Below are 25750 nucleotides of genomic sequence, written 5' to 3'. Positions count from 1 at the left end.
TCCCGCCTCCCCACCGCCGGGAGCCCACCTTGGCCCCGGGGCCGACGCTCTTTCCTGCTCCCCTTCAATGAATCCGTGGCTCTTGGTCCCAGGCTTGCGGCCCCTGGCTGCACTTGCCCTTTAGGGCTCCCAGCCCAGGCTCCCCCCGAGCGGCCCCGCAGTGCTCCCCAGCTCCCAGGGGCCCCCGGGGACTTCCTGCCTCCCCAGGCTCAGCTGGCCCCCTCCAGCGGCCCTGACGTCCCTGCCGGGACACCGCCCCCCGCTCCCCTGGCCCCCAAGCCCAGTCCCAGCCTGCATTTTGTCTGGACTCTCTGGGAGGCTCCTGCTGCTCTCCCGGCTCTGACAAGCCAAGAATTCTAGCCTTGGGGGCGGTGACCTCCATCCTTCAGCCCTGGGTAGCTGCTCCCTTGGGGGCCCAGAAAGGCTGGGGGGCAGGGCCGGGAGGGCAGAGACCGGGGCCCGTGGGGGGGCCGGTACAGCGCGAGTCACCTCGGTTACTTTTCTGTGCCACAGGGAGCCTGGAGCCGGCGGGGATGGGCCCCGGGAGCCTGGCGCCTGCTCAGGTGAGTGCCCTCCACGCACAGCTGCCCCGGCAGCGGTCACGGGTGTCCGGAGACACGAGGGGGTGACGCTGGCGCTGCCGCACTTGTGGGATGTGTCTTTACCAAAGTCAGTCTCAGCCCCAGCACAGTAGGAACCACACTGCCGCCCTCCTCCTCCTCCTCCTGCTCCTGCTCCCCCTCCTCCTCCTCTTTCTGCTCCTCCTCCTCTTTCTGCTCCTCCTCCTCCTCCTCCTCCTCCTTCTCCTCCTCCTCCTCCTCCTCCTCCCCCTCACCCACCTAGCCACAGTGTGTCCTCCCTGTGTTTTAAGTTCCTTGTGTTTCCAAATGACTGACAGGAACGACCTCCTCACTTGTCATTCTTTGTTCCCAGGGGTCGTGTCTGTGCTGTCTGAATGCCTGCCTGGCATGGGAAGCACACACACCACACACACACACACACACACACACACACACCCCTCCCTTCAGCCAGGCTCTCCCTTCATAACAACTGGAGGTCCAGGAAAGCCCTTCTCCCTTCTCCCTTCATCTTTCACCCTTGTCAGCCCAGACCTGGAGCAGAGCTCTGATGGCTTCCCCAGTGGTGTCCTCTGTCCCCAGGGCACAAGCCCCTCCTGGGGGATGGTGGAGACCCTGATGTCTCCCAGACCTCTCCCGCCCCAGGGCCCGATCTCTGCTGTTTCAAAGCGGCTCCTGGGATTCTCCTCCTTGCCCCTGGGCTTCCCGGGCTCCAGCACGACAGGCCCTGCTTCCTGGTGGTGTTATTGGGGTTACCCCAGGCAGAGCGCCAGCCACTGGCAGAGACCATGAGAACAGCAGCAAGAAGTCAGCGAGTCTCGGGGCTCGGGCCGTTTCTGGGAAGCTGTGACCCTGCTGTCGCCTCCAGCAGCTCCGGGTGTGACCTGGAAGAGGTTCTGGGATGGCGCTGACCCCCGGCAGTGCTTAGTTGGGATGTTGGGCCACAGTCAGACCCTGCTCGCTCCTCCTACCAGTAAAGGGAGACTTACCTGTGCATAGCACAGAGAGGACATTCAGGCAGGAAGCAGTTCTTCAGCCTGAGTGCACAAGGCTCCTCTGGCTTCCATGGGGGCGGCCATCTTGTCAGCAGAGCAGGGGGTGGCAATGGGGCACCTTGGGCAACCTGTCACATCTGCAGGATCCCCAGGGCTGGATCCTGAGGCCTCCCGGCAGCCTCCGTGTTTTGTCCAGAGCCCCTCAGAATCCTGCCCGAAGGGAGGCACCGGGAGCCTCTGCCTACTCTGTCTGTCTGCTCCTGGGACAACTTTGTTATGTTATAAACAGAACTGACCTAACCATGTAGCAGGGAAGGACAGAACTCCAGGAGATGGGGGGCTGATAAGTTCAGCAGGGGCTACCACCTTTGACAACCATCAGGGCATCTTCAACTCCTAGCCTGAGCAAAGGAAGAAAACCAGCATTTGTTATAAAGTACCTACTAAGTGTCAGACACTTGAGTTAAGCACCTTGCCAATATCTCCTGGGATCCTCACAGCAAAATAGGCAAGCCAGGTTTCATTTTCCCCATTTTTTTTTTTTAATGAGACCAGGAAAATCTGGGAGCTAAGTGGAGGGGGGAGGTAGGGAAGGATATCGATATACTTTATTTTTGGAATTTTTTTTTAAACAACAAAAATTAGCCTTCTCTCTCCCCCTTTCTGTCATTCCCTCTCATTGAGAAAGAAAAAAATTAGCCACCTTTCACAAGAATGTATGTAGTCAAGCTAAACAAAATTTCTGAGGAACATTATCTGTCAGTCTGTACTCTGAGGATCGCCTCTCTATCAAGATGTAGAAAACATGATCATTGCATTCATCAGAGTTCCTATATGTATATACACACATGGTCACATACATTCATATCAGCCCAGACATCTATCTTCTCAGTTTTTCACCTCCTTCCCGCCTCACGCACTGCCCACTGAAAGCACAAATCTGTTGCATTGTACAATTAAAATGAAGAAAAAAAAAAATCCCACCACTATGTCCTAAAAACTGTTTCTCAACCTGTACCAGTCTTCCACCTGTAAGTTTGTATGTTTCATTATTATTGTTCTTCTGTAATCTTGGTCAGGTTTTTTGCTAATCTGAGTTCAGTGCAAGTCTTCCATTTCATTTAGGGAACTGATTTATTCACTCAATTCCCCATGAACAGGTAATCCTTCCCATTCTCCTCCATGTGAAGAAAACTATGTAGTCTTGTACATCCTTTGAATTTGTTTTGCTTGGGATTAATCCCTCCCTTAATCGCTGTGACCTCTTATTTTCCCCCATTTTAATCCTTCCCTTCCTTTTCACTGGTGAGTAAAATGTGTTTTTCCATTCATCTGTGTTGTGTGCATTCCTCTTTCCTTGGACTAAATGACTGAAGTTCAGACATCAAATGTCCCCACTTACTCCTTTCTCCCTATTGGTAGAGATGTCTTTACCTGAGTTAACATTTCCCAGCCCTCCTTTCTCTCCACCCACCTTAGGGTATTCCTCTTCCCCTCTTCTTTCCAGTCTCGGGAAGATCCTCAAGACATAACAGAACCACTTCCAGCTTTACTTGGATTCCCTCTGTTGAGTCCCAAGCGTCCAGAGGGAATGCTTTTCATCTCACCATGGTTGCGTATCACTACTTTGTCCTTTTGAGTTCTTCAAGACTAGTACTGGATTACTTTTTTGTATTTCTCTTCACTTGTGCTTAAATTCCTAAGGTTTTCTCCATTCGTGGTGTTTTCATTAAGAATGTTTGGAAGGACTTTCCATAAAAGTCCTTTATCCCTTCTAGCATTATATTCACAAATTACTCTGGGCCATAAGATCATGTCCTTTGCCTTCTGGCCTGTCCTATTCCAAGTTCTCTGCTTCTTAATAGTTGTTCTATTGTGTCTGATCCAGAGGGTGCTCCTTAGTACTTGAGTTTCCTGGAGTTTCTGGCTGCTTGCAGGATTTTTCTCATTCACTTGCAAGCTCAGCATTTTGGCTATGGTGTTTCTGGGAGTTTTCATTCAGAGATCTCTTTCCAGAAGTGATCTGTGGTTCGAGGTAGATACCAGGAATTCAGAGATTTTCTCCTGGCCATCAGGAGCTCCATTCTCATGAAAGGCTAGTCATGGGAGAGGCTAGCTGGGTGGAACCCTAGAGAAAAGGAAATATTCCACAATCCCTGGGAATGTCAAAAAGTGTAAAAGAGAAATAAATTCAGCAGTTGTTCAGAAGCGAAAAAATAGAAAAGAGAAAATGAAAGGTAAAATGTGGATTACACAAAGGCCACGAGGACGTCAGGGTAGTAATTACTAGTTAGAAACAAACATGTCAAGTTCACAAAAGCCATTCTCTTTGGCAAAAGGTAGGATTATTTAGGAGAAGAGATAAAATAAGAATAATCAGCGGGAAATATGAAATAGTACTGAAAGAGCAATAGGCTTACCCAGGAAAAGAATTGGGAAGACTATATTAAAGGAATATAGTGGATTATTCCATTAATTGACATCCTAGAAACATAAAGGAGTTATCTCTAGTAAGGACAAAGTCACCAGTAAATTGAAAGCACTATGAGGAGAGAGGGAGAGAGTACTCCATAGTGGGTTTTGTCCTGAAAAGGACTTAGCAAAGCTCTTGATCATGGGGACATCTTGATAGGTGAGATACAAGGTTGGAGGTTTCTTAGGGCAGGAGGGGGAAGTCCCAGGCAAGAATTTGGGAGCTCACAGGGAGGGATCAAATAAGAGCCAGATGGGATACACCTGGTCCCAGGCCCAAAGCATGGTAATAAGAATCTCAAATGTTGTTCACAGATTCCAGAGGTTTGAGGGATAGATAATGGAGGATGAGAAAGATTTCCATTCTCCCAGTCACTCTGTGCAAACAGGCTAGTTTGGGACTTGGTTATGCCTGATAATGGCAGGTTGGGTTCTTGCTGACAAAGGGAGTGAATAAGCTCAAAGTTCACATCAGAACAAAAGCAGATGTTTCAAAGAAGAAATCTAAAATGAGGTGCCTTTGTAGCAGGTAGGAAATAGAGATGACCCCTCCCGAGACTCAGGGTATTTCCAGTTCTGGCCACCTCCTATATACATGATTCTTGTTCTCCCGATTATACATTTTTTAGGCATCTTTGTAAAATGTTTATTTATGATAAAGAAATTGGCAATATTTTTTCCCATGAATTTTTTAAGTAATGAAAGAAGCTTCTTTTCTACTTACTCTTTTCTGTAACGAAATATTAACATTAAGGCTTATAGGCTTGAATGAAAGCAGTGACGAACAAAGGCGTGAGCTGCTATTGCCTATACTAACATCATACTCAGAGTGACCTCAGGGAAGCAATAAAACTTTTTTCCCAGAGCATGCTGTACTTGCCAACTTCTCACAAAGTCTTTACAGAATTTTCTTTAGAATATATCACTTAAATTGAAATTATATCCACTCATATGAAAGAGTGTTCCAAATCACTACTGATCAGAGAAATGCAAATTAAGACAACTCTGAGATACCACTACACACCTGTCAGATTGGCTAAGATGACAGGAACAAATAATGATGAATGTTGGAGGGGATGTGGGAAAACTGGGATACTGATGCATTGTTGGTGGAGTTGTGAAAGAATCTGGCCATCAGAAACTGGAAGATGAATGGATGCCCATCCATTGGAGAATGGTTGGGTAAATTATGGTATATGAAGGTTATGGAATATTATTGCTCTGTAAGAAATGAGCAGCAGGAGGAATACAGAGAGGCTTGGAGAGACTCACAGGAACTGATGCTGAATGAAATGAGCAGAACCAGAAGATCTCTGTACACTTCAATGCTGTATGAAGACGTATTCTGATGGAAGTGGAAATCTTCAACATAAAGAAGATCCAACTCACTTCCAGTTGATCAGTGATGGAAAGAAACAACTACACCCAGAGAAGGAACGCTGGGAAGTGAATGTAAATTGTTAGTACTACTGTCTATCTACCCAGGTTACTTATACCTTCAGAATCTAATACTTAATGTGCAACAAGAAAATGGGATTTATACACATATATTATATCTAGGTTATATTGTAACACATGCAAAATATATGGCATTGCCTGTCATCTAGGGGAGGGAGGAGAGGGAGGGAGGGGAAAATTTGGAAAAATGAATACAAGGGATAATGTTATATAAAAAATTACTCATCCATATATACTGTCATAAAAATTTTATAATCATAAAATTAAATTTAAAAAAAATTAAAAAAAAGAATATATCACTTAAATCATTTCTGCTGAAGAAAAAAGGTCCTATTACCCTCTTGCTTTCCACAGATCCATCTCCCTCACAGATAAAACACAAACTCCTCCTGATTCCACAAGGAAATGCATTCATTAATAAGATATTTCTTAACTTTATTCCAGCTGATGGTATAAAATCTTTTTTCCAAAATTCAATAAGACTCTTTTTCCCCCCAAAGCAATTAGGGTTAAATGACTTGTCCAGGGTTACACAGCAAGGAAGTGTTAAGTGTCTGAGATTAGGTTTGAACTCAAGTCCTCCTGACTTCAAGGCTGGTGCTCTACCCACTTCACCACCTATCTGTAACCATCATTTCTCCCCGCCCCCCTCAGTAAGACTCTTAATGATCTTGGTTGCAGGAGCCAAATCTGACACTCAGAAATGACAATGAGCTTTAGCAAATTTCTTTTCTGCTTGAGTTTTCTCCTATAAATTGGAAAGAGTTGGTTGGATTTTTTAATTCTGAAATGACTTTCAGCTCTTTGTCTCATGACTTTTGGTCCTTTAGGTGTTGGTGACATTCAGGGATGTGGCTGTGGACTTCACCCAGGAGGAGTGGGGTCTCTTGGACCCTCCTCAGAAGGAGCTGTACAAGGAGGTCATGCTGGAGAATGCCCGGAACCTGATTTCCCTGGGTAACTCTGAATCTGAAATCAAAGGGCATATCTTCATTTCCTGGGATTCAGGGTTGGGGGGGATGTATGAGTTGGAAAGGAGAAAATGCTAGTCTGCTATGTCTACGCACCAGGGTCCTCCTCTGTGTCTTTTCCTTGTGTGATAGAAAACTGAGGGTGTCCTTGGTTGCTCCTGAAGCTGTCTCTTACCACTTCTAGGGAGCTTCAAGTCAAAGACCAAACCAGTGTGGAAGCCTCTGAAACAAAGAACTAATCTGAGCTTATTTTGGCTGGCCTCCACCTGGACACAAACAGGTCTACCAAAGCTCTGAAAATTGTTCCCACAGCTATTCCTGACAAGCTGTCCCTATTTGTCATGGGGCTAGGATTTGGAATATTATTTTTAGCAAGCATCACTTTGTATCCCAAAGCCCATCGTTGTTTCTAGTATAGGAAGCTTGTCCTGAAGCTTCTTTCCTATTGCCTTCAAATTCCAGCACCAGTGGAGGAAAAGGAATGGAAGGGATTTAAAGCATTTCTTTTCACCTACTATGTGTCAGATGCTTTGTCATATGCTTTCTTTATAGTACATTAACAATATCTTTTCAAAAATATTTCCAGCAAACAAGTTATTTTGACTACTCAGGGTAGCCAGATTAATCATAAAAACACAAATGAAGAAAAATATGATTTGTGTACAGATAAAGAACTAATAGAAACATGTATGGCATAATTTTACATCTGGCCCAATCAACCTTTTTACCCAGTTTTGGGGTTATAAGCTCCTGCCAGATAGTAACTAACAGGATAACAGGTAGGGGGAAACTTAAAAAAAAGTGTACAACAGGATGATATGACAAACCCTATTATGAGTTTTTTTCATTATAAGCACTAGTGGGTGACCATAGATTCATATATATTTCAATATAATGGGCTGAATTTCAGTAGAGCAGCTCTGGATCCTCTCTCCATTCCCTAAATAAAACTCAGTTTTAAGCTTCTCTCTTCATCCCTCCCTGATCTCCATGCCCAGGGCTTCCAGTTCCCAGAGAAGATGTGAGCTCGTATTTTGAGCAGAGGAAAGCCCCCTGGATGCTGGAGCAAGAAAACTTGAGGAGCTGCTCTGCAGGTGAGTGAGGTGAAAGCAGGGATGTGAGCATTACAAAAGGGTTCTGGGAGTTACTCTGAAGTAAATGCTGGGTTTGGGGGAGAAAGACCAGCCTTGGAATTTTTTTTCTGATACCTTTTAGGCATATCTTTTTCTTTTTCTCTTTTTTTTTTTTAAATTTTATTTATAATTTTTTGACAGTACATATGCATGAGTAATTTTTTTATAATATTATCCCTTGTATTCATTTTTCCACATTATCCCCTCCCTCCCTCTACTCCCTCCCCCCGAGGACAGGCAATTCCATACATTTTACTTGTGTTACAAAATAACCTAGATACAATATATGTGTGTAAATACCATTTTCTTGTTGCACGTTAAGTATTAGATTCCGAAGGTAAAAGTAACCTGGGTAGATAGACAGTAGTGCTAACAGTTTACATTCACTTCCCAGTGTTCCTTCTCTGGGTGTAGTTGTTTCTGTCCATCGTTGATCAACTGGAAGTGAGTTGGCTCTTCTTTATGTTGAAGATATCCACTTCCATCAGAATACATCTTCATATAGTATCATTGTTGAAGTGTACAGTGATCTTCTGGTTCTGCTCATTTCACTCAGCATCAGTTGATGTCTCTCCAAGCCTCTCTGTATTCCTCCTGCTGGTCATTTCTTACAGAGCAACAATATTCCAAAACCTTCATATACCATAATTTACCCAACCATTCTCCAATGGATGGGCATCTATTCATCTTCCAGCTTCTAGCCACTATGAAAAGAGCTTAGGCATATCTTTTTCTCAGGTTCTCTTGATCCGGTCACTGAATCTCAGTTTCCCATTTATAAAGTGAGTGGGAGGCACTCCATGGCCTTGTAGGCCCCTTCCAGTGATCATGTAGGATCCTATAAGAAGTCATTGTTTGCACTTTGGGGCAATGCAGTTCTCTTACAAGTGACAAAAGATGAGCCAGTTTTTAGAATTTCTGCAAGTCAGCAAACATTTAATTGCCTGCTCTAAGCCAGGCCTGGGCTGTGCACCAGGAACATAAAGAGAGGCAAGAGACTTCCCCTGCTCTCCTGGAGGTCACAGACTGCTGGGGCAGACAGCACACCAGTGAGTATGTAGAAACCCTCTGTGGACCAGATAAATTGGATCAGTTTAGTGCCTCCCTAAAGAAGGAGAATAAAATCGGGGAGATAATGGTCAAAATGAAATAGCATACCTAGCATTTGTACAGCACCTGCTGTGACATGCAGTGTGTAGGTGTTGTCTCATTTTATCCTCAGGAGAACCCTAGGATTTGGGTGCTATTATTACTCCCTTTTTATACATAAAGGAACTGAGGCAAACAGAAGTCCTGTTACTTGACTAGCAAGTTGCCGAGGTGGGATGAATACTCAGATCTTGCTGATTCAAGGCCCTGTTCACACTTTTCCCCTTGTGCCCTCAGCTCTATTCTGATTCTGAAACAGATGTGGGGAAAGTAGTCTCACATGTATGAGGTAGACAGTGGAAGAAAACATGAACAAGCTCTCCTTAAGAGATAGAATCTCTTTTTTTTTTTTTTTTTGAAATGCTAAACAATCAAAATTATTTGTTAATTACTATTTTAAAAGAGTTATATTTCTATGGCTTGGGCATTTCATTAAATCACAAATGTACTTAAAGGCCAATTTCAAATATTATGTTGTTTTCTTGTTTTAATGTTTAATTTAAAAAATAATGGTTAAGAGGATAAAATATCTTCAGATATTAGTTTTTTTTTTTTTTTAACTATTGGTAAATTAGCTACTCTCACTAAAACTCTACTTAAAGATTAACCCATGTTGCCAACCAATTCCTTTGAGAAACTGCCAGATGGGAGAAGAAAAACAAACAGAGGATAAGTTCAAATTAAAAAACAATCTTTTGCATTTCAATGAGTGACCTTTTAAGGTCTTTTTTTGTAGAAAGGTTTTGTAGAATGGTGATTTCATGATGGCTTCTACTGTGCATTCCTAATGACCATAGTTTCCAGTAGGCTTCCAGCTCTGCTTCAAGAATGGAGACTTAGATAGTATCTTTCTTTTTAATTTATTGTATTTGAAAAAAAAACCAGTAATAAAAAAAAGAAAACAGGAAAGGAATACAAAGCAAAATAAAAGAGAACATTGTCATGTGTCAGCAGAATATCAAGGAAGATTCATTTATAACAAGAAATTACTAGAACAAGAAAGTACCTAAGTAGAGGAAATTACATTCATGACTGTCTTTTTTTTTTTTTTCCCCTTGTAAATTGGTCTTTGGTTCTCTACTGTGCACCTTATTTATTTTTTCACCCCTTCATCCTCCCCTACCCCCTAGCAAGCTACAGTTAAGAAGAGATATATTTATTTATGTATACTTACGTAGATATATCCATTCATACACACACTCATAAACACTTATCCCTCACATACAGACACAAGACTTTCCTACCCCTGCTGACTCTAATTGAATTCTGCTTCATAACTTGCCTTGCTATTAATCTCCCCCCATCCAAAGATTTCCTCCCTTGTCTTCTCCCCTCACCTATTGCTCCCCATCAATCCATCCCTCCTCCCCCTGGGGTGCTCTGCCTTTTATTGTATATATGGAGTGTTGCCTATTGAACTCATTCCCGATGTGAGTAGGTTTTCAGAATTTTGAGTCCTCCTCCCCCCCTCTACTGCCTCTGTGTCTATTCTTCCTCTGCACCTCATTTGTATAACAGGATTACTCTTTTTAGCTTACCTCTTTCTTTGAGCTACCCTATTGTTGATGTGAATCTTAAACATAAAGGAAGAAAACAAATGAGTTTTCCATATTTGAACAGTTTGTGCATGTAGAGTTCCATCATATTGATCTTTGGCTCTTATAGCTTAAATTTTCTGTTAAGTTCAGGTTTCATTGATGGAAAGTTTCTGAAAATCTGCAAGTTCATTGAATTTTTTTCATTCAATGTTATACATAATTGTGCTGGATATGATATTTTTGGTCACAAACCAATTTTTTTGATTGTTTTGATTGATTGTTTTTCTTATGTTTCACATTCTGTTCTATTTTCTCATCCTTTATAATGTTTTATTATTTCTTGGTCTTATATCTTCACTGACTTCCCCTTGCCCAATTCTAATTTTTAAAGAATTATTTTCATCTTTGAGACTCTGTACCTCCTTTCCCTAGTTGGTTAAGTTTTTTTCATAATGTTGTTTTGCTTAGATGGTTCTAATATTTTTTTAGTCTTTTTTTCAGTATCTCTCATTTGATTTTAAATGTTTCAGATGTGGGGCTCTTCTTTACAGGTTTTTGATTTTGCTTTTTTTAATAAGAGGTATTAGTGCAAGCATTTCTAAGCACAGGGTGAGAGGATGGTGCCTCAGGCTTCTCTTTAGCCTCTGAGCAGGAACCCCAAACCCAAGAGCTACCCTCTCCTGCAAGTGCCTGCAGCCAGCAAGGTCCCTGCCTCACTGCCTCTGCACTCACCTGGTGTTGATTTTTTCTGACTCTGGGCCTGTCTCACCAGCACAGCTGAGCCTGATGTTCCTAATCTTTGGAGCTTCCCTTGGTCTTCCCAGACTCAGACTCGTGCTCCACAAACAGTCCAGGAGGCAAAAGTCTCTGTGGTTCCTGCTGATGCTGTAGCCACCCCCAGTTAGCTGAAGGGTCCCACTGTATGTTTCTGCAGAGGTAGAGAACTTCACATGGGTTAATCCTCAGTCTGGGGTCTTTTTTCAGATTTCTTCAGATTGGAGCAGGAGGAGCCTTGTTCTGTCCCAGATCTTGATTTTCCACCAGTCTATGTTCACACTGCAAATTGTGCAAATTGGTTCTATTTGTGGGAGAAATAAGGAAAAGTTGAAATTTTCTAACCTACTCCACTATTTTCCTATAATCCTCCCTCCAGTGTTTAAGTGTCTGAGGCCAGATTTGAACCCAAGTCCCCCTGACTTCAGGGCTAGTGTTTTGTCCACTGCTCCATCTAGCTGCCCCTGCAATAACTATCTCAAAAAAAAAAAAAAAAAAAAAAAAAAAGTACTGCATCAGAACCCAATATGCCTTAGATAAAATTTAATAACATGTTCTGAATGTGACTTCTGATAATATAACAGAAAAAAAAATTGAAAGTAATCATTAGAAAGTGCATACAATGAAAGGAAAAGGGGGGAAAAATGAGTATGGAACTAGTTTATCAAATACTGTAGGCAGAGCCGGCCCATTCACAGAATGTGAATTTCAGTATCAGCTGCTGGGATTTGGATCAAATCTTTCAATCCCTCTGAGTTAATGGTCTGAGTTGTCCAAGTAGTGAGAATGAAAGTATTCTGTGTTGTCACAAGTTTACTGTGAGAATCCAATGTATTTGTGCATGAAGCACATTAGAAATTAAATTATCCTTGGGATATAAGTTAATGGGGTTTTAAAGGGATTGATTCTGTCCATTTAAGATTTGTCCTTTTGCCTGGGAAATAGAAAATAACTGAGTTTTTATTCTGCTGATGGAGGGAAGGAGATATAAATGTGTGTGTAGTGTATTTTCCTGTTTATTATTGGTTGTGGTATTTTTTTTTTAATTTGCTCTTTTTTTTATTTCAGAAAGTGAGATCAGACTTGAAATGATGGAAAGTACTCACAAACAAACACTCATGAGTTCCTGTGACTTCACTTGGAGAGAAATCAGTGCTATACATGAGAAAATACACACTGGAGAAAAATCTTATGATTGTAAGCAGTATGGAAAGACTTTCACCAATAAGGGAGCTCTTACTGTGCATCGAAGAATCCATACTGGAGAGACATCTTATGAATGTAACCAATGTGGACAGGGTTTTAAAAAAAGACAATATCTAACTCAACATCAGAGAATCCACACTGGAGAAAAACCTTATGAATGTAAACAGTGTGGAAAGGCTTTTACACACAAAAATTCTTTCACTCTACATCAGAAAATCCACACTGGACAGAAACCTTATGAATGTAACCAGTGTAGAAAGGCTTTTCGCAGCAAGGGACATCTTATTGTACATCAAAGAATCCACACTGGAGAAAAACCTTATATATGTAACCAGTGTGGAAAGGCTTTTAGACAAAAATATTCTCTCACTCTACATCAGAGAATCCATTCTGGAGAAAAACCTTATGAATGTAAGCAATGTGGAAAGGCTTTTACCACAATAGGAACTCTTACTCAGCATCAGAGAATCCACACTGGAGAGAAACCTTATGTTTGTAAGCAATGTGGAAAGTGTTTTACAAAAAGGCAGTCTCTTACTGTACATCAGGGAATTCACACTGGAGAGAAACCTTATGAATGTAACCAGTGTGGAAAGGCTTTTAAAAAACGGCAATCTCTTACTATACATCAGAGAATCCATACTTATGAATGTAACCAGTGTGGAAAGGGTTTTACAAAAAGGGAATCTTTTGCTGTACATCAGGGAATCCACACTGGAGAGAAACCTTATAAATGTAACCAATGTGGAAAGGGTTTTACATACAAACATTCTCTCACTCTACATCAGAAAAAACACACTGGAGAGAAACCTTATGAGTGTAACCAATGTGGAAAGGCTTTTATACAAAGGGAATCTCTTACTGGACATCAGAGAATCCACACTGGAGAGAAACCTTATAAATGTAACCAATGTGGAAAGGCTTTTCCACAGAAACAATCTCTCACTTTTCATCAGAGAATTCACACTGGAGAGAAACCTTATGAATGTAACCAGTGTGGAAAGGCTTTTAGAAAAAAGGGACATCTCACTGTACATCAGAGAATCCACACTGGAGAGAAACCTTATAAATGTAACCAATGTGGAAAAGCTTTTGCAGAAAGTGGAGCTCTTACTGTACATCAGAGAATGCACTCTGGGGAGAAACCTTATGAATGTAACCAGTGTGGAAAAACTTTTAGAGATAAGGCAACTCTTACTATACATCAGAGAATCCACACTGGAGAGAAACCTTATGAATGTAACCAGTGTGGAATGGCTTTTAGATGTAAAAAAAGTCTTACTGGACATCAGAGAAGCCACATTGATGAGAATGTAATGTAACCACTGTGGAAAGGATTTTCCATAAAAACAATCTCACTTTACATCAGAGAATCAACACTGAACACAAACCTTATGAGAAACAGCAACCAATGTGCAAAGACCTTTTGACAAAAGGCACATCTTACTGGACATCAGAGAATCCACACTGGAGAGAAATAATACAAATGTCATTAATGTGGAAACAATTTCATATAAAAATCTAATTGGTTCTTGCCAGATCTGTTAGGAAATGAAAAGGCATTAAAATAAAGAGAAACTGGATTCATTAGAGATCATTTAGAGAATATGGGGTGTTGCTAATGCCTTCCATAATTAGCCTTTTGTAGCTTTAACCCTATAAAGGATAAGAAAGGGATAATCAAAGGTGACTAGGAGTAAGAAATACCTTCAGAGGCATTTTGGATCCTTCTTTTCCATCTGATCACCTTGAAAGGCAGTGTAGTGGGATGGAAAAATCACTAGATTGGGACTCAGAGGGCATTCTGGGTTCTTGGGAAAGTAATTTAACTTCACTGGTCTCAGTACATTTAGATTAGGTTCAGGATCTGTTTCAGTTCTGAATGCCTCAAGAAGCCAAAGTGGAGCTTGAAGGTGAACCCTACTCATTGTCACTTCTTGCTGGATCCTCAGCTTCAGATTCAGCCTAATAACTCAGAGACTTCACTAAACCTTTGGGGTATGATTAGCAGTTTGGAGAGGTAGAAAAACATGAGAAATGGCCGTCCACTTATCAGTGCTCTCCCTTCCTGTGAAGCGCCTCATCTCTTCTGCAACTCTCTCATGAGAAGTGTGAGCAATGTAAATTATCTCAGCAGAGGATCTTCAGAAAATGCTTTATCAGCAACCACCTGACTCCATTGACAAATGACAGAACCAGATATACTAAGGCCATGCCATGGGGCCAACTGACAGTTCCCTGGGTCTTCTACTATGGGAGCTGTTCTGTCAGGAAACTCTGAAGAGAAAGCCATGAATTTTGGCTGATTGGTCGGCCAGATCATTTGGGGGCATGGATGCCCTGGACTGTTAACTACTGCCACAGCCCGGAGCAGCCAGAAGTAGGTCACTAGAGAGAAAGGTGGTCCTGAGAGGAAGCCTTGTTCTTTTTCCAAACTCACTGCCTGGCATTAGCTTGTGGGACCAAATAGGTGCCAGGAAATGATGAAGCTCCGCCTACTTCCATGGCAGCAGTGACGTCATACCCAGCCATCAAGGCTCCATCTTTATTTCTGTGGCAGATCCCTCAATAAGCCAGTTAAAATCTGCTCCGTCTAAGGTGGTTTTCCGTCTGGTCCAGCCAAGTAAACGATTCTTACACAATAAGATCGGCAACATGCAGAAAAGAGCCCCTGTGGTTTGTAGCTGGATGGGCAGTTATCAAAAAGAGAAGCCACATGCAAGAGCCAGTCTGTGTGCAAAAGGCAAGCAGATCTTCCCAAAGTGATCCAGATCAGGAAGAGGACTATTTCTCCCTGTGAAAGGCAGGCATAGTCAAAGGCTGAGCTGATGATGGAGCCCGTTGGAGCATTGATGGACAAGGTGAGTTGGGACTGTGAGAAATGGTCCAGTAGCTCCAAGTCCCTACACTCATACAGTACACTTTCACTTTTATATTCACCTTAGCACTTAACATAATTCTACAAGATTCACACTTATGATGAGGTAATTATATTAGAGCATATAACAGCCAACAAGTACTGGACAAGAGACATTCTATCTTGGTCAGGCTCCTGGTGGCTCTCCTAACAGACTCAAGGGCTCAGAGACAGACTCAGAGAAGTCAGAGGGACTGGAGGCTGGAGCACAAGCTCTAGGACTAAGACAGACTTCAAGATAGAGACCTGCATCCTCCTCCTGTGTCCCCCACAGAAACCAAGACACATTCCAGAGAACCCCAAGAAAGCTATCCTGGGCCCCAGGCAAGGAAACTAGACTGTGAAGGAGATAATAAAGGATTTGGATTTTAATACCTGGCTATTCTTGTGGTGATTACACAACCAAAACGAAGGCTGGTCCAAAGACCTCCAGAAACCAATCAGAACACTACAGCTTTGAACAATTAAAACAATAAAAATTTGCTCTTTGCAACTACCCAGCCACATAATCCGACTCCATCATGTAGGGCTTCTTCCACCATTAGCGCCAAGCAACCACTCTAACTCCAGCCACCAAGCTGCCAGCCTCTCTATTTGGTCCTTCTCTGGCAGCTTCTCACTTGTAGATTTTGTCCATTCTTACTTGGTGTGGATCCCAGTTGCTGAAAGTCTTGCCAAGAGAATAAAAGCCATATTAAGAGGGTGAATGATCATTCAAGGGCACAGCCCAGAAAGTCTCCTTATGTGTGTCTAGGGACTTATTCCACTGACCATGACACAGCCTTGTGGGTTCTCTACCAATGTTCTCTAACAAGTCACTAAATTGTTTACTAGAAATTTATCATTGGGATAAAGATACTGCATACAAATGTAAAAAGGCAGAAATGATTATTATATTCATTCATTTTCTGTTGAAAAAAGAATTGAATCAATGGAGAATGATTCAGGAGAACCAGCAAAGGATGCAAAGCTAAATGGAAATTTATCAGTGACATGTTAAACAATGACTAGGTCAGAGAACAGATTTCGGAAATGATAACTTTGGAAAAAATGAAGTGATGAAACAATATCCCCAAATTTGTGGGATTCAGCTAAAGTTAGAAAAAAATTTGACTAAATCTGCATTCTAAAAAATTAGAAAATTAAATGAATATATCTCAAATAATTATAAATTACAAGATATTAAAATGGGAAGGAAAATAGATGAATTATAAATAAAAATATTAAAATTATAAATGGCTTCTTTGAAAAGATTAATAAAGCTGAGAAGACTCTAAATTAGCTAAATTAGATCTTCTAGTTTACTCCCTCAAGGTCTTGTATTAATACATGTCTCATCTGATTTCTTAATGAGCAAAACAGGGATATTGAAAGGGGACATACAAAGTTTTAATAGTCCGTTGTAGTATTCTTCTCTAAAATGTACTCTTCTCTGGGAGCAAGTTTCATGGAGAGCTTCTGGGAGCAGCCTTCCTTTCAGTTCAGGAATCAACCCAAATGCAGTCAAGTATTAAAGTCCAAATCCTTTATTGTCTCCTTCACTTGGTGCTCAGCTAGTTTTTCTGGAAGCCTATAGCTCTGCTTGGTTCTGAGAGACCTGCCTTTTCTGGCTTCTGAATCTCCTGGACTGAATCCTGGCTGAGGTTCTAAGAGCTTCTAGTTGGCTTGTCCTTTCTGGCCCTGAGAGCTCCTCCTTCTATGTTCCACAATGAGTATACACCAATCATTATATCATTAGGAAACCATCATTTGTTGTAGGATTAAATCAATACTAAACTAGACTATCTGGCCTTCCTACTCCCAAAAGCCCACCTTGGAACAGTGTAAAGGGCTAGAACTGAGCAACGCACTTGGATCACGAAGCACGTGAGACTAATTGCCAATTGGACGGTTCCCTATTAACTTGTTTGAAGGTTGACTCTCCCCAGCTGTTCTGTGCTGACTTGATTGGTGGGACAAAGAGGGGGAAGTGACGTGTGTGGGAGGAGTAGGAGGAGGAAGAGGAATTGAGACGCTCACGATCACTCTCCAGGCATTTGAGGGAGGAAGATGTGTGTGAGGTTGCTAGGCCTAAGCCCCTGACCTTGACCGTAAAAGATCAAGAATAAAGACGTTTAGTGATCCTGACTCCGGCTGATTTCTGGGAAGACAGAGTTCCAGCAGAACAGTGAGAACTTTCCTGCTCCCCCTTAACTGAACCTATGGCTCTTGGTCCCAGGCTTGCAGCTCCCTGTCTGCGCTTTCCCTTTAGGGACTCCCAGCCCAGCCTGCAGAAGAGTGGCCCTTCAGTCTTCCTCAGCTCCCTGGTAGACTGGGGACATGAGCTTCTGCTTTTCCAGGCTCAGCTGTTCCCCTGTAGTGGGCCTAAATTCCCTCCAGGGACTTGTATCGGTCTGTCTCGATTGCCAAACCCTCCCCCTGCTCCCCAGATCTTCTCCTTCCTTGGCTCCTCTTCATTCTCAGCCCTCAGAGGTCAATCCCAGCCTGGATTTTGTCTGGACTTTCCAGGTGGCTCCTGGTGGTCTTGGTATTGCAATTAGTGCAATAAGTTTCTTGTCATATTTGTTTAGGCAGAAAATGTTTTCTTAAGATGCTTTTAAGAAAGATTTCAACTCTGAGATTTCAGCTTCCATCCACCAAATTGGCAGAGATGACCCCAAAGGCTGGACATAGAGTTGGGGGCTATGGAATTAGAAGGACAGCAATGCAATGTATATGTAAATATAAATTTACCCAAATCTCCTGAAAAGGTTTTAGGATTCATTAAAAGGTGATCAAATGCCCATACTTTGTGACACATCCTACAGCAAGGCAAGGCAAGTTGTAAGGAAATGAGGGGAAAATAGGTTCTAGCTATATTAAAATAATCATTGCTGTGTTTTACTTTTATTTGGGGGGAATGTTAGTGAAAAAAATAACACTGCTGGGTTAAAGAGTATATACAGTTTGATAACTTTTTGAGCATAGTTCCAAATCATTCTCCAGAATGGCTGGATGCATTCACAACTCCACCAACAATGTATCAGTGTCCTTGTTTTCCACCATCCCCTCCAACATTGCACATTATCTTTCCCTGTCATTCTAGCCAATCTGACAGGTGTGTAGTGCTATCTCAGAGTTGTCTTAATGTGCGTTTCTCTGATTAATAATGACTTGGAGCATCTTTTCATATGGTTAGAAATAGTTTCAATTTCTTTGTCTGAGAATTGGCCCATCAGGCATTTTTAAATGAAGAGCTTTGGTTCTGATTCTTTCACAGTGTGATGTGGAATAATGTGGACCATGATTGCATATGTAAAATCTATATCACAGGGGGCAGCTAGGTGGTGCAATGGATAGAGCACCAGCCCTGAACTCAGGAGGACCAGAGTTCAAATCTGGTCTCAGACACTTAATACTTCCTAGCTGTGTGACCCTGGGCAAGTCACTTAACCCCAGCCTCAGGGAAAAAAAGAAAAAGAAAAAAAAATCTATATCACACATGGCTTGTCACATTGGGGAGGAGAGGTGGAGAGGGAGGAAGTCAAATAACTTGGGACTCAATGTGTTACAAAGATGAAAGCTGAAAAGCAGCTTTATAAGTGTAAAAAATACTAAAGTGGAGGTAATTAGATCAGCAAATAATAGAAAAAATAACTTCATTTTAAAACTTACATCAATGAGGTAATATACCAAAAATCTGTGGGATGCAGCCTAATATCCTGTTGCCCACATCCAACTATCTGTCAAACATTTTGAATTCGCTAGCCGATGGGCATCTCAAACTCCCCATGTCCACAACAAAACCTATGACCTTTCCCCTCTTCCAAACTTCCTTACTTGAGACTACCATCATTCCTCCAGTCACCAAAATTCCTAACCTCACTTTTCTCAAGTCTGTACTAGCTCTGAACTCTCATGTCGGCCAAATTTGGTCGTTCCTCTAAGCACTGTATCTGTTCTAAGACAGCTTCATTCACACAGCATCTGAATTACAAGTGGGGTTCTTCTCCCATTTTCCTCGGGCCATGCTTTGAATCAAGCCTCTGTCCAATCTTTCCAGGAAGCTTCTACATTGATAATCTCTTCACTCCAATAACTCTCTGTCGCCTCGAGGATAGGATACAAAGTCCATAAAAAGATGATATGATGACAAGAAAGATTGAAAGATAAGGTGGGAAAATGTGGAGGCGTCTGTGACCCACGGAGAGCCAAGGGAAGGAGCTCCAAGGAGGACTTAAAGAAGCAAAGCAGAGAGGAGGGAGAAGATCGGGAAAGGGGGCGGGGGAAGGACTGGGGCCCCTGGGAGGAGCCGGGGGCGGAACGACAATTGGCCGGGGGCGGGGCCTGCAGACTCTGCTCGGGAGGCGAGAAGGCTCCAGCCTCCTGCAGGATGGACTGGGCGGGGCTCTGAGGAACAGGAAGACCCTTCCTGAGCGGGTTGGCGGGAAGCCGGAAGACTTGGAGCAGCAATCTGGAAGCCAGGCCCTCCTCCCTCCCCTAGGAGCTCCCGGCTCTCTCCCGGCTCTCTCTGGGCTCTCTCCCGGCTCTCTCCCGGCTCTCCGGGCTCTCTCCTTTTCCCGGGGAGCTCCGATCGCTTTGACTTCTGAAGCCAGAACCGTGCGTGCAGCTCCCGGGTAGGTCGGAGCCCGCGCCCCCCACCCTGGCTGCTTCCGCGCGCTGCCCCCGGGCCTGGGTCTCCTCCCCCTCCTCTGATCTCTGGCAGGGTATCTTTCAGCTCTACCAGAAGCACCCCTTAAGCCTCGCTGCGGGATATGCGCCCCAACTCGCGGCTTCCCCTGCGCAGATTTCCCTCCCAGACCTCAGACTTTATCCCTCGGAACCCGGGAGCCCTGATCTCAGCCTTCTGAGCAGGACCCGGGGGTCTTGTCTCCCTGGGCCCACCTCTTGCTGAGAGATTCAGATCCTCCTTCAGAGCCAACGCTTTAAGGATCCCGCCTCCCCACCGCCGGGAGCCCACCTTGGCCCCGGGGCCGACGCTCTTTCCTGCTCCCCTTCAATGAATCCGTGGCTCTTGGTCCCAGGCTTGCGGCCCCTGGCTGCACTTGCCCTTTAGGGCTCCCAGCCCAGGCTCCCCCCGAGCGGCCCCGCAGTGCTCCCCAGCTCCCAGGGGCCCCCGGGGACTTCCTGCCTCCCCAGGCTCAGCTGGCCCCCTCCAGCGGCCCTGACGTCCCTGCCGGGACACCGCCCCCCGCTCCCCTGGCCCCCGAGCCCAGTCCCAGCCTGCATTTTGTCTGGACTCTCTGGGAGGCTCCTGCTGCTCTCCCGGCTCTGACAAGCCAAGAATTCTAGCCTTGGGGGCGGTGACCTCCATCCTTCAGCCCTGGGTAGCTGCTCCCTTGGGGGCCCAGAAAGGCTGGGCGCAGGGCCGGGAGGGCCGAGACCGGGGCCCGTGGGGGGGCCGGTACAGCGCGAGTCACCTCGGTTACTTTTCTGTGCCACAGGGAGCCTGGAGCCGGCGGGGATGGGCCCCGGGAGCCTGGCGCCTGCTCAGGTGAGTGCCCTCCACGCACAGCTGCCCCGGCAGCGGTCACGGGTGTCCGGAGACACGAGGGGGTGACGCTGGCGCTGCCGCACTTGTGGGTTGTGTCTTTACCAAAGTCAGTCTCAGCCCCAGCACAGTAGGAACCACACTGCCGCCCTGCCGCCCTCCTCCTCCTCCTCCTCCTCCTCCTCCTGCTCCCCCTCCTCCTCCTCTTCCTGCTCCTCCTCCTCCTCCTCCTCCTCCCCCTCACCCACCTAGCCATAGTGTGTCCTCCCTGTGTTTTAAGTTCCTTGTCTTTCCAAATGACTGACAGGGACGACCTCCTCACTTGTCATTCTTTGTTCCCCAGGGGTCGTGTCTGTGCTGTCTGAATGCCTGCCTGGCATGGGAAGCACACACACCACACACACACCACACATACACACACACACACACACACACACACACACACCCCTCCCTTCAGCCAGGCTCTCCCTTTATAACAACTGGAGGTCCAGGAAAGCCCTTCTCCCTTCTCCCTTCACCTTTCACCCTTGTCAGCCCAGACCTGGAGCAGAGCTCTGGCGGCTTCCCCAGTGGTGTCCTCTGTCCCCAGGGCACAAGCCCCTCCTGGGGATGGTGGAGACCCTGATGTCTCCCAGACCTCTCCCGCCCCAGGGCCCGATCTCTGCTGTTTCAAAGCGGCTCCTGGGATTCTCCTCCTTGCCCCTGGGCTTCCCGGGCTCCAGCATGACAGGCCCTGCTTCCTGGTGGTGTTATTGGGGTTACCCCAGGCAGAGCGCCAGCCACTGGCAGAGACCATGAGAACAGCAGCAAGAAGTCAGTGAGTCTCGGGGCGTTTCTGGGAAGCTGGGACCCTGCTGTCGCCTCCAGCAGCTCCGGGTGTGACCTGGAAGAGGTTCTCGGACGGCGCTGACCCCCGGCAGTGCTTAGTTGGGATGTTGGGCCACAGTCAGATCCTGCTCGCTCCTCCTACCAGTAAAGGGAGACTTATCTGAGCACAGCACAGAGAGGACATTCAGTCAGGAAGCAGTTCTTCAGCCTGAGTGCACAAGGCTCCTCTGGCTTCCATGGGGGCGGCCATCTTGTCAGCAGAGCAGGCGGTGGCGATGGGGCACCTTGGGCAACCTGTCACATCTGCAGGGTCCCCAAGGGTGGATCCTGAGGCCTCCAGGCAGCCTCCGTGCTTTGTCCAGAGCCCCTCAGAATCCTGCCTGAAGGGAGGCACCGGGAGCCTCTGCCCACTCTGTAAGTCTGCTGCTGGTTCAACTTTGTCAGGTTATAAATAAACAAAACTGATGTAGCAGGGAAAGGATAGACATGAAGTACCTACTAAGTGGCAGACACTTGAGTTAAGCATCATACCAATAACACTGAGATCTCACAACAAAACCTATAAACTAAATTTCATTGTCCCCATTTTATTTTTATTTATGTATTCAGGAAGATCTGGAAATTGAGTGTATAAAGTAAGTGAGAATATTGATTTATTTTATTTTTTAATTCAAATTTTGTTTTTAACAACAAAAATTATGCTTCTCTGTTCTCCTTTCTGCCATTTTCTTCCATTGAGAAAGCAAAAAAAAAAAAAAAAAAAAAACACACAAAAAATTTAACCACCTTTCATAAGAATGTATATAGTCAAGCTAAACAAAATTTCTGAGGAACATTATATCTCTGTCTGTACTCTGAGAATCGCCTCTTTATCAAGACATAGAAAAGCGTATCACAATGAGTCCTCAGGATTGGTTGATCATTGCATTCATCAGAGTTCTTATATATGTACACACATATATGTCAACCAAGAGATCTCCTTTCTCTCCCTTCACTCTCTGCTCCACTGAGAACACAAATAAAACCATATCCATTACCCACAATGTACCATTAATCTCATGGGGAAAAAATCCCACCACTATATCCTAAAAACTGTTTCTCAGTCTGTACCAGTCTTCCATCGGTAAGTTGTAGACAGCATATTTCATTATTATTGTTCCTCTGGAATCTTGGTCAGGTTTTTTGCTAATATGAGTTCAATGCAAGAGTCTTCCATTACATTTATGGAACTGATTTATTCACTCAATTTTTATTTTTTTATTTCTTTTTTATTGAAGCTTTTTATTTTTAAAACATGCATGGATAATTTTTCAACATTGCTCACAAAATCCTTGTGTTCCAATTTTTCCCCCATTCCCTGCCCTAAATACCAAGTAATCCAATATATTTTAAACATGATTTTAAGCCCAATATAAACATACATATTTAAATAATTATTTTAGTACACAAGAAAATCAAATCACAAGAGGAAAAAATTTAGAAAGAAAATAAAATGCAAGCAAACAACAACAAAAAGAGTGAAAATGCTATGTTGTGATCCATACTCAGTATCCATAATCTTCTCTCTGGGTGTAGGTGGCTCTCTGCATCACAAGATCATTGGAATTGCCCTGAATCATCTCATTGTGGAACAGAGCTACGTCCGTCAGAATTGATCATCATATAATCTTCTTGTTGCTGTGTACAATGTTCTCTTGGTCCTATTCACTTCACTCAGCATCAGTTCCTGTAAGTCTCTCCAGGCCTCTCTGAAATTATCCTGCTGGTCGTTTCTTACAGCGTAATAATATCCCATAAAATTCATATCCCATAACTTATTCAACCCTTCTCCCTCAGTTTCCAGTTTCTTGTCACTATGAAGAAGGCCACTACGAACATTTTTGTACATGTTTCTCTCCTTTAAGATAAGATAACTGCTTTTATCTGGGAAAGGAACTTTTGACAATGCAAGGCTGTGATGAGAAGAGCAGAAAGTACATTTGTGGGGCACACACTTATCAGAGTCATCTCTGGTCTCTTTACTTCTACTTAAAAGGTTTCTTGAAGTCTTATGTCCAGGCTGCTGTGTATTGGCGTTCTGGTACTCTGGTGGCACTTGTAATACAACTTTTGCTTGCTCTTTTTTCTGTGTGACTTGTTTTTGATGTCTTACATTTGCTTCCCTTTTTTTTTTTAAGTCTAAGATGTAGAGAAGTCAATATAGACTGTCCAGTAGCTTTTCATGGAAGGAAACATGTTTGTGTCACAGGATGCATAGTACAGACAAATGGTAAAGATGTCAACTGTAGTCTCAATAAACAATATAGGTCTCACAGACAATTGTATCGATTGTTCTTACATTATTTTGAAAACCTTTAAGGACTTTATTTCCTACACAAATAAAGTGATAGATAACTAGGCCAAATTAGGGGATACAACCATGTGACCCCCTAAGGTAACCCACTAGAACTTTGTTTTTAACAACTTTTTTTTTTTTTTCCTGAGGCAATTGAGGTTAAGTCCCAGAGTCACACAGCTAAGAAGTTTAAGTATCTAAAATCACCTTTGACCTCAGGTGCTCCTGACTTCAGAGCTGGTGCTCTAACCACTGAACCACCTAGCTGCTCCAACAACCTAATCTTCCCCCCCCCCCCCCACGCTGGGGTTAAGTGACTTGCCCAGGGTCACACAGCTAGGAAGTGTTAAGTGTCTGAGACCAGATTTGAACTCAGGTCCTCCTGAATTCAAGGCTGGTGCTCTATCCATTGTGCCACCTAGCTGCCCCAACAACCTAATTTTTTATCTTCAAATCAATAGAGATTTAAATTTCTAGTAGTAATGGTTTAATATTTGCACACAAATTTCTAAGCTCTTGTGTTTAAAGGAAACAAACTCACAATTCTAGCATTTAATAGTGATTGTCTCATAGCTCCTTTTTTTTTTTTTTTTTTTTTTTTGAGCCAGAGTCTTTTTCTGTTTTTCCCTAAGCTCCCAAATCCTCTCTTAACAGTCAGTGCAAAGAGGTGACAATTTGGCTATCCCTTTAGTTTGAAATTACTTTATTTATTTATTTTATTATTATATAGCTTTTAATTTACAAGATATATGCATGGGTAATTTTTCAGCATTGACAGTTGCAAAACTTTTTGTTCCAACTTTTCCCCTCCTTCCACCAACCCCCTCCCCCAGATGGCAGGTCGGCCAATACATGTTCAATATGTTAAAGTATAAGTTAAATACAGCATATGCATACATGTCCAAACAGTTGTTTTGCTGCACAAAAAGAATCAGACTTTGAAACAGTGCGCAATTAGCCTGTGAAGGAAATTCAAAATGCAGGCGGACAAAAATAGAGGGATTGGGAATTCTATGTAGTGGTTCATACTCAATGAAATTACTTTTACTATCACACCTCAAATAACATATCTTAAAGAAAAAAAATCAAATGTGAAGCAGTTCTTTCCAATCATAGCATTACTTTATGCTAAGTGCCTTTGCCATCATGTGATCCTGATAACAATTATTTCTTTTTGCAAATCAGAAAACTGGGCAGAGATAAACTAACTTACTATAAATTACACAGTCAATACATTATAATACCAGATGTAGAGGCTGACTGACTTTCCCTTGGCCACTCCTTTTGACAGAACAGGATCAATTTAGACTTATATTATTACTAGACTTAGTCTGATAAACAGTCAACACTATCTTTAAATCCTTCCTGAAAATGACTCAAAAGGTGGTCTAAAGGGACCAGGGGGAGATGTTATTTTCCCGTGTTATAGAAACAGATGTGTCTCTTGACATCTTAGGGACACCCTGAAAGAGGGATCACTGTCATATCTGACGTTCCCAACCCATTCTCACCTGATGCCCAGGCTCAAAACAAAACCAGAGGTGGTACTTATTACCTCCGGAGGATTTTACCAGACTCTACAATCACTTATGGGGAAATGAGTCAGTAGAGGACATATACTAAGACTGAAACTGTTTGATTCCAGGGCCCTGGAACATCAGCATGGGCCTGCTCCCCTGAAATGAAAGAGGGCCTGTCCGTTCTTCCATTCTCTTCCAAAGTAAGTCTCTAGCTTACAAGGTCTTTGTCATATTAAGCAAAGAAACAAAAAGTTAGTCCTTAGCTCCTTATCTGGGGATTGACAGAATGTCTTAAGACCTCATGCTACCCCAGATGTTCCAGGGAGTTAAAGAGGGAGCTGACTGAAAAACAACCACTTGAGGCCTGAGAGAACAGGGAGCTTTC

At 43.5% G+C, this 25750-nt stretch overlaps 1 protein-coding gene across 10 annotated transcripts in view; it reads left to right on the top strand.

Annotated features, from left to right (window-relative positions):
- Nucleotides 1–25750, top strand: part of LOC141559139 (KRAB domain-containing protein 5-like) — a 129243-nt gene that overhangs the window by 431 nt on the left and 103062 nt on the right. For 2 of the 10 annotated variants that reach the window (XM_074297267.1, XM_074297264.1), the window contains exons 1-2: nt 19545–19807; nt 20636–20685. In XM_074297267.1, the coding sequence (XP_074153368.1) occupies nt 20656–20685 (30 nt within the window). In that variant the 5' untranslated portion in view covers nt 19545–19807; nt 20636–20655. Of the gene's footprint in view, nt 1–513; nt 564–6333; nt 6461–7472; nt 7569–12136; nt 17319–19233; nt 19427–19544; nt 19808–20635; nt 20686–23085; nt 23239–25490; nt 25566–25750 lie in introns of those variants that run through there. The other 8 variants (XR_012487231.1, XM_074297259.1, XM_074297260.1 and 5 more) reach the window with 8 other exon arrangements.

Source organism: Sminthopsis crassicaudata, chromosome 2 (assembly GCF_048593235.1).
Source record: "Sminthopsis crassicaudata isolate SCR6 chromosome 2, ASM4859323v1, whole genome shotgun sequence".
Lineage (NCBI taxonomy): Eukaryota > Metazoa > Chordata > Mammalia > Dasyuromorphia > Dasyuridae > Sminthopsis > Sminthopsis crassicaudata.
The sequence above is the reverse complement of the archived record's forward strand: the minus strand, read 5'-3'. Positions and strand labels throughout refer to the sequence as shown.